Here is an 8952-nt window from a genome sequence, read left to right on the forward strand (position 1 = left end):
GATTCTCCTCTTAGCTCAGGAGAGGTTCTAGACGTGGTCCTGACACCTCAGCAGAGACACTTTAATGTAAAGAAGAAATAAATTCCAAGTTGGGCCCAGTTCTGTGCTATGGGAGAAGTATGAATTTATTTCTTAAGGAGGAGGTAGAATGTTCTGGTAGAACAGGCCAGCTCTGAAGCACTCAGAGAAACCATGAAAATCTCAGAGTGGTTGTAAAAAATGTTCTTTTTGCCATTCAAGCAGCTGCACTTGTTTTTACCGGTTGGCTCTTTAGTGAAGAGCTACTTTTGAAAACGTAATCCCTTGGAGTTGTTTGCTCAGTTCCCTTTGTTTTAATTGACAAGCTTAGGCAGTTGAAAGGAAAGGGTAGGAGGGAATTGATCTTAGCACACTTATGGGCATCTCCTCCTGTAACTCATGTCATTAAAATGTCTCTTACGTAGCATTTACTTATTTATTTATGGTTTTAGGCTTGCTTCTGCTCAAGCACAAATCTGGTGAGGCAAGTTATTTTTGTTGTTGTTGTTGTTGTTGTTGTTGTTGTTCTTTCTTTTTTGTTTTTCCCAAGGCAGGTTGTTTGCAGACTGTAAAGCCCAAAAAGGTGCAGCTGCTCTAAAAATAACACAGGATCCAAGAACTGGTTTGGGAAGGTCTGAGTCCAGAGGCATCTCCTGAAATGCTGCCAGCAGAGGAGAAGTTTCCCTTGTAAACAGAGCTGGCCTAATTTCTAGAGGTGCTGAACATCGACCTGCAGTGCTTGCAGGTAGGTCCTGAGCACACAAAACCTGGAAATGGGTCAGATGTGAGTGGCTGGGATTTTATCACAAGCATGTCTGGGCAAACCCACAATTATTGGGTTGAAACAAAACTGAGCAAATAATCGCCCCTCAGCTCCTGACCCCTGTGAGCAGAGCTGGGCTCTGGGGCTCCAGGACACCTGCCAGCTCCTGGGCTTCTCAGTGCCACCAGCAGTCTGCTGTCACAGCCAGGGTCTGCACGTGATGGATCACCCCTTGGTCTGGGCAGCCTTCGCAGGGTGACGTCCCCAACGCCCCAGAGCTTTGCTTCCAGAAGAGACCAATGGTTTTGCCACCCGGGTGCAGAGATTCCCAGGTTTCTCACAGAAGACAGAGAGGAAAAAAAACTGGCAGCAGATCCCTTAGTCAGACTGGGACTGGGTCACAGGCAAGCCCACCATCGATCCCCCATCACCCGTGTGAGGTGTGATGAGGGGAGCTGAGCCTTGCGTTGAGTGCAGACACGACATTCTCTGGTTTTGATGTGCTGGATTTTTAATGTTGCATCTACCACTGAATTAAGCAGTGTTTGCTTTTCAAACCTTCCACATTTGTATTTTTAGCTCTGTTTTGGCATCGCTTTTTTGGTTGGAATATATAACACACTGGGTTGTTTAGTGTGCCTGGACCGAGTTCAGCTGATGTGTAACTCCACGGGCTGGAGCAGAAGCTCCGTTCAAGGTGAATTATGCTCTATGGGGCCAAGGAAATACAGCTTCTGTAGAAAGGCAGCCCAGCTCCTTCAGTAAACGCTACACTATTTCCATCCATGGTTATTCCTTTGTGGTTTGGGTTATGTATTTACATTTTACGGAATAAATACTACAGCTTTCCCCATGACTAACACTTCTTAGTAACCAGGGAGCTACTCAAATACGCTCTTGCCTCCTACGAGACCCCAAACCACACTGCTCTGCCCTGGCTCTCTGGCTCAGCTGGCCACCTCCTCGCACAGGGGCACGGTTAACCAGCGTTACATAAGCAATTTTTGGGATCTCAGCTTAAGGGGATGGCTGAGGAGAGCAGGCGCTGGATGCCGTGCGACCGAATTCCTCCGGGACAAACATTTCCAGCAAGGCCATTCTCTGATCCTTACAAAACCTGAGTGAGGTCTTCAGACAAAGACAGGAACATATCCCACTAAGAGGGAGCTGGTTGCTTTCCCCAGTCCAGAGGTCTGTTTTAGGAACAGCTCTATACAGGCCCTCATGTAAACTTTGTTTATAGACTGGAGTATTTTCAATGAAAATGTTATTTAACTTAAAAAAAGTTGCACAGCAGCTACTCCCAAAATTGTTTTTCCTTGTTAAGAATAACACACAGTGTGATACATTTGAAATGGTGATAGCAATATTTCACAAATTTTGATGGATTCATAGTCCAAATACCTTGCTAACAGATGTTTCTTTTAAACCCGGAGTGGTATAGGAATAACTCAGAGATATTACAGTGTCAGCACTGCCTTTTATCTGTGCGTGTCCTTTCGGTGACATCCCTGGGCTTTTCTAATGCATGGGTCAGGTCTGAGCTTAAAAAAAAAAAAGTGAAATATGAAAAGAAGGCGTCTGTGACGGTGTGTGAGCTCTGGGGCAGCGCTGGGAGGACACCAAGGCGCTGGTGTGGGTTTGCTGCACTCAGGCACAGCAGCCCCGTGGTTTGTGGCCACAGTCATCGTTTCTGAGCTGGTTTTTGGTTGTGGTTAATTGATGAGCTTAGGAGTTCCCATGGCCACTCCATGACCACATCTTTTAGTCTCATAAATTAACTGTGTTCTCACTGTGGGTGACAGTTTGCCCAACACAAAGGGATGCCCTAGCAGGGCAAAGGGACAGGTTTTAATGCCCTGGTGGAGCTGCCTTGATTTACCATGAGGTTGCTCAGTCTACTGTGTCTCCAAAGGATGGTGCATCTGTCACACTTCCTTCAGAGGGTTTTTCCCCAGAGTTGCCTTCTCCACATCGTGTTCATACATCACCCCCAGTAGGTCAGAGAATCACAGAATATCCTGAGCTGGAAGGGATCCACAAAGATGACAGAGTCCAAATCCTGGCCCTGCACAGGACAGCCCCAAGAATCCTACCCTGTGCCTGAATGTGTTGTGTCCAGTTAATGTGTGCTAATGGTAAACCAGTTTGTCCCAAATCCCCTCCTGGGAGCAGCCTCAAGCCTTGGGAAGTCTGGTTCTTATTCTCAGCCCAAAGCTGGTCCAGAGCAATTCTGGGGTTGAACTGTGGGGCAGGGAGCATCCTTCCTCCCGGAGACTCCTGTCCGTATCTCTCTGGGGCCGCCAGCTGTGGCCGTACACGGCCCGTGCGGGCCGGGAAGGCGCCTGCTGCACACCCCGGTGGGGGTCCGGGAACCCGGCCTGGAAGGGAGGGGGCTTTTCAGGCAGCCAGGGAGAAGGATGAGAAAATCTGGAGGACGAGAGGGAATCCAGGGCAGGCACTGGGGATAACCCCCGGTGCTGGCAACGAGCTCCCAGCCGCCGGGACGGGACCGTCGGGGCTGGCGGGTGGCGGGAGCACAGGAGAAACCCGCGCTCTGCCGCCGTGCCTCTCCCCGCGCAGCTGCTTCTGGTTCCCAAGCTCTCCCTCCCTTCTCGTAGGGAACGGCCGACCAGAGTTTCCCGAGTTTCCCGTCCCGAGTCTCCCTTCCCAGCCCGGTCCCACGGGGAGCACCGCGGACCCCGCTCCCCGCCGTGCCCCGACCTCCCCGGGGACCCCGCCCCGGCCGTGCGGGGCCAGGGCGGGGCGGGAGGGTCCCCGGGGATGCACCTGAGCGGCGCGGGGGATCCCGGGGCACCGCTGCGGCCGCGCCCCGCGGCTCCGAGCGCGGCCGCCCCGCCGGGGGTCCCCGCGCTCCCCCCGCTCCCCGGGCGCGGGCGGCGGAGCGGGCAGGGCCGTCCCCCGCGGGGCCGGGCCGGGCCGGGGGCGGGCCGGGGGCGGCGGGCCGGGCCGGGCCGGGCCGGGCTGGCGGCGAGCGCGGCTCCACGTGACTGCGGGGCCGGCAGAAAACCGGGGCCGGCGGCGGCGGCGGCCGCACTGCGCCGGGCGGCGATCGCGGGAGGCGCTCGGCAGCCGCTGCCCCGGGGCTTTCGGCGCGCTGGGTCCGGGCTGGCTCTCCAGAATCATGGACTGTGCTGATATGCCTTGCTTGCTGTCAGTGAGTACAGCCCTCTTCTTCCTCCGCCTCGCTCCTCGCTTTTTGTTTTCATCGCGGGGCTTTCTTTTTTTTCCAAAATTTTTTTGTTTATTTTTTTTTTTTTTAGGAAAAACTTTTTTGTTGTTCTTATACCGGTGTCCCCTCCCGGGGTCCGGCGGCGGGATTCGAACCGGCGGCTGCAGGGCGCGCCGAGCCGCGCGCCCCTTCCTTCCCCGCCGGGCGCCGCCGCCGCTCCCGTCCCGTCCCGGCGGGGCAGCGGGGCCGGGATGCGCCGGGATCCCGCCTGCCCGAGGGGGCTGCGGGGCTGCGGACAGCCCGGGCACGGCGGCCGGTCCCTGCCCGCCGGGGCGCGCCGGCTGCCGCTCGAATGGGGGCTGCTCCCCGTGTCCTTTTGCCATTTATTATTACTATTATTACTACTATTATTATTATTTTTAAGTTTATTCGGAAGAGGAGGGGGGTTTCGCTTCTCATCCTGACTTTCCTTCTTGTTTGTTGTCGTGTTTTTTACACCCCAGAGACACCATGATTCCTGGTAACCGAATGCTGATGGTCATCCTACTATGCCAAGTCCTTCTAGGAGGTACTAACCATGCTAGCCTAATCCCTGAGACCGGCAGGAAGAAAGTGGCAGAGCTTCAGGGACAAGCCGGATCCGGACGCCGCTCTGCCCAAAGCCATGAACTCTTGCGGGGTTTCGAAACAACTCTGCTGCAGATGTTTGGGCTCCGAAGGCGGCCTCAGCCCAGCAAGTCAGCCGTCATTCCTAGTTACATGCTGGATCTCTATCGACTCCAGTCCGGAGAAGAGGAGGAAAGCCTCCAGGAAATTAGCCTGCAGTACCCTGAGCGATCGACCAGCCGGGCAAACACCGTGAGGAGTTTCCACCATGAAGGTCAGTGATGGGAGGCGGTAAATTCCCAGCCCCGGTAGCGATCGGGATTTCCTTGCCTTTGGAAGCTCACAAATGCCTATAGAAGCAGGACGTGCCCGGCCCTAAATTTATGGGAGGAAAACCACCCCCCCCCCCCAGCCTGCCGTGTGTGGGTGACAGGCGTGCTGCTCGCTACTTTTTCCAGCATCCTGTGCTTAACCCGAGCTTGACCATATTTTGAAGTGCTTTTGCTTCTGTTGACAACAGTGAGTTTCCTTCAGTGCCTCTGCCTCGGGGTCACTGCCTGGGCTCGCGTGGATTTAATGGCTCTGGATCGGATGCGGGAGTAAAGCGAGGGCGGGATCTCGCCCCTGGAGTGTTTCTTTTGAACTATCAAAGCAATTGCTGCCTGCTTTTACTCTTAAGAAAAAAAAAAAAAAAGAAAAAAAAAATCCCCCCAAACCCCGACTCGAATTTAATACTTACAGCTGTGTGTTTATAAGGTTTATTCAATAGACCCTTGTAATCTGATCCAAATGTTTCCTAGCGGATGTTTCTTTTCCAAAGTAAATCTGAATTATTAATCCAGCCGCATCATTACTGCGTTGGAATTTGCTTCTCTTTCTCCCCCTGCCCCCCGTAACAAGGCACCTCTGTGCTCCGTGGCGCCGCATCTCGCCGGGGAGATGATTTTGGAGAGACTGGGGGAGGAAAAGCTAAAGGGAAAAAGTCTCCCTGAACGGGGAGGCGAGATGGGAAGGGGTGGAGTGCTCGAGGCGCGGCCGAGGCAGCGGAGCCGGGGCAGGAGCCGCTCCCGGTGCGGCCGGGAGGGATGCGCGGGGGAGCGGAGCGGAGCCGGTGGCTGCCGGGCAGGTGAAGCGCGGCTGTGAGCTGCGGCTGTGCCGGGGCCGTGTGCCCCGAGGCTGACGTGCTCTTGTTTGCTTGTCTTACCTCTTTCCCCCCATCCCTGCTCTCCTCTAGAGCACCTGGAGACCGTCCCGGGTCCCAGCGAGGCTCCCCGGATCCGCTTCGTCTTCAACCTCAGCAGCGTGCCGGAAAACGAGGTGATCTCCTCGGCGGAGCTGCGGCTGTACCGGGAGCAGGTGGAGGAGCCGAGCGCGGCGTGGGAGAGGGGCTTCCACCGGATAAACATTTACGAAGTGATGAAGCCGCTGTCGGAGCGCGCCCAGGCCATTACGCGCCTGCTGGACACGCGGCTGGTGCACCACAACGTGACGCGCTGGGAGACCTTTGATGTGAGCCCGGCCGTGATCCGGTGGACCAAGGACAAGCAGCCGAACCACGGGCTGGTGATCGAGGTCACCCACCTCCACCACGCACAGACTCATCAGGGCAAACACGTCAGGATTAGCCGATCTTTACCTCAAGGGCGTGGGGACTGGGCGCAGCTCAGGCCGCTCCTGGTCACTTTTGGGCACGACGGGCGAGGCCACGCTCTGACCCGCCGAGCCCGCCGGAGCCCCAAGCACCAGCGTTCCCGCAAGAACAAAAAAAACTGCCGCCGCCATGCCCTCTATGTGGATTTCAGCGACGTGGGCTGGAACGACTGGATCGTGGCACCCCCGGGCTACCAGGCGTTTTACTGCCACGGGGACTGCCCCTTCCCTCTGGCCGACCACCTCAACTCCACGAACCACGCCATCGTGCAGACGCTGGTGAACTCCGTGAACTCCAGCATTCCCAAGGCCTGCTGCGTGCCCACGGAGCTCAGCGCCATCTCCATGCTCTACCTGGATGAGTATGACAAGGTGGTCCTGAAAAACTACCAGGAGATGGTGGTGGAGGGGTGCGGGTGCCGCTGACCCCCTTCCCCGCCGCCCTCTCCTCCCCTTCTCTCTCCTTCCCGTCCCACCCCAGAACTGCTTGCTATAGCTGGACTCTTCTCTAAACTAAACGTTCACCTTGACCTTATTTATGACTTTATGTGCAAATGTTTTTGACAATAATGATCATATATTTTGACAAAATATATTTATAACTACATATTAAAAGAAAAAAATAAAATGAGTCATTATTTTAAAGGTAAACGCATTTTGTGTCTCGCCTCTCAGGGTGCTGCTGAGGCTGTGCTGGCTGGGAGTGCAGCCGGGAGTTTATTTTGTCTCCTTATCTTCTTACCCCTCTCCCTCCTTCTCGACTCCTTTTCCCCCCACCCTCTTTTCACTTAAAGGCTTTGCAAATTTTAGTCTTTCTATTTTTCGCCGAGGTACCGCGGATCTCCTGGTGCTGGGGCTGCGCCACGTGGGAGATGAGGGTCCCTGGAGATTTAAGAGCCGCTGGGAATAGAGCCGACCTTGCTAACCTGGCCCAAGCCTTTCCAAAGCAACCCACCAAAAATGCATTTGAAAAGAAGGTGAAGATTTACCTGAGGGCTTTATGCTAAACCCGCTGGGTTTTATACCCTTCCTCTGACTTCAGGATTCCCCAGGTTTTAAAACTATTAACATTTTCTCCCCCTCCTCCCCTCCCCACTGGAGATTGGGAAGCTTCAAAGGTTTCCACAGGTCCTTTGAAGATCAAATCACTCCATTACAATGCCAAAAAAAAAAAAAAAGAAAAAAGAAAAAAAAGATATCTGGAGCAGTTAAATATGTGTTAGCTAATAGCTACCTGTGCTGTGTCCTTTCTAAATTGCTTCCGAGCAGGAAGGTGATTGGAGGCGAGCAGGTACGGTTGGAGGTATCCAGAGCCTTGAAAACCCTGCCTCAAATGCATTGGAGGGGCTGTGTTTGCCTTGGAAAATAGGGAGCTGTGCCTGGGATGGGTGGTGTGGGACCATCGTGGGAGCTGGGGAAGGGACAGCAGGGTAAAGGGTGCATGATGCTTTCTTTTCCTATTTTTTTTTTTTTCCTTTCTTCTTTTCCTTTAATGATTGAAGCTTTCCAACCCTCCGAAAGGGGCAGCTTAGTTGAAACCAATAAAAACTGGAGCGGAAAGCTTGCCAAAAGCTTTGGCTCCCTGAAGAGTGCAGGTGGAGAGAGGAGATGGGAGCTGTGGGTGGGGGGAGGAGAGCGTGGCCCTGTGGTTCTCTTGGAAAGAAAAATTCCCCAGCCTTCGACCTCCCCTGTGCCACCGAGGCTTTCCCACCGCTCCATCCCAGCGCTGTTCAGGCCACAGGGTCCCATCTGGGGGCCCTCCCAGGCTCCCAGCACCCCAAGGAGGAGCGATGGGTGTTGGGTCTCCGGGGCCCCCTCGGCCCCGAGCTGACACTCTCATTCCTGCCTTTAGAAGGGAAATGTGTGGCCTGGGGCATCGGCGACCTGCTGCCTCCCCTTTGATGCCTGCATATCAGACATAGCCATGCCAAAGAAAGAATTTCATTTTGAAGTGGCATCAGCTAAAGGCGAGCGCCTTTCAGCTGCCTGACAGGGCAATTACACACATCTCCCTCGATAACCCCGGCTGCTGCGGGGTCGGCTGGGAAAAGGGGTCCCCGGGCCCCCAGGCAGCTCTGGATGTGGGGCAGCCACTGTGGGAGGGCACATTTGGGAGAAAAAAAAAAAAATTAAAGAAAATCGCTGTGACTTTACTAAAAAGAGGCTTCTCCCAGGTTCGCTCCCCTGTCGGTCGGTGCATCCCGGAGGAGGCTGTGAGGGTGTTGTGGAGCTGGGCAGCATCTGCACAAATGCCTCTTGGATTTAGGTCATTCTTGCTGGAGGAGCCTCCAACTGCTTTGCTGCGTTCCTGCTGCTTTATGGAGCTGTTTATTTTGGTGCTTCTTTTTGCATTGCGTTTCAATGATGAAATCAAAGCTTTGACCCTGTGGAGGCACAGGCACTTGCTTTTCTGTAGGTGCTTTTGTCCTGTGGCCTTTGGGAGATTTTCCTCTGCCTGGGCTGCTGAGGTCCTACATGGGGTGTTCTGCTCAGAAAGTGTAGGAGAAGAGTTAACTGTTTAAAAAAATATCTTAATTATGTAAAATTGATCGGAATCTGAACTGTGTGACTGCAAACTGCTGACAGTAAATGTGATCTTGGGGACAAAATACTCATGGATGCATTAAGGAATTTATTCATCACTGCTGAACTTCTGCATTTTACACAGAACACAGGGGCTGAGGCTTCCCCTCCTTGTGTGTGTCCTTGTCACACACGGGGG

The 8952-nt window shown here is 54.1% G+C and overlaps 1 protein-coding gene across 2 annotated transcripts; it reads left to right on the plus strand.

The window, feature by feature from the left end:
- Nucleotides 1-622: 622 nt before the first annotated feature.
- Nucleotides 623-6881, plus strand: BMP4 (bone morphogenetic protein 4). Of its 2 annotated transcripts, none has more exons than XM_085581024.1 (3): nt 623-763; nt 4478-4854; nt 5815-6881. In XM_085581024.1, exons 2-3 carry the CDS (start codon nt 4485-4487, stop codon nt 6654-6656), a joined length of 1212 nt encoding a protein of 403 aa, XP_085437150.1. In that variant the 5' UTR covers nt 623-763; nt 4478-4484; the 3' UTR covers nt 6657-6881. The 2 variants fall into 2 exon arrangements, with proteins under 2 accessions (XP_085437150.1, XP_021394108.1); XM_021538433.3 differs by lacking the exon at nt 623-763 and adding an exon at nt 3836-3959.
- Nucleotides 6882-8952: the final 2071 nt, after the last annotated feature.

Source organism: Lonchura striata, chromosome 5, assembly GCF_050655825.1.
Source record: "Lonchura striata isolate lonStrDom1 chromosome 5, ASM5065582v1, whole genome shotgun sequence".
Classification (NCBI taxonomy): Eukaryota; Metazoa; Chordata; class Aves; order Passeriformes; family Estrildidae; genus Lonchura; species Lonchura striata.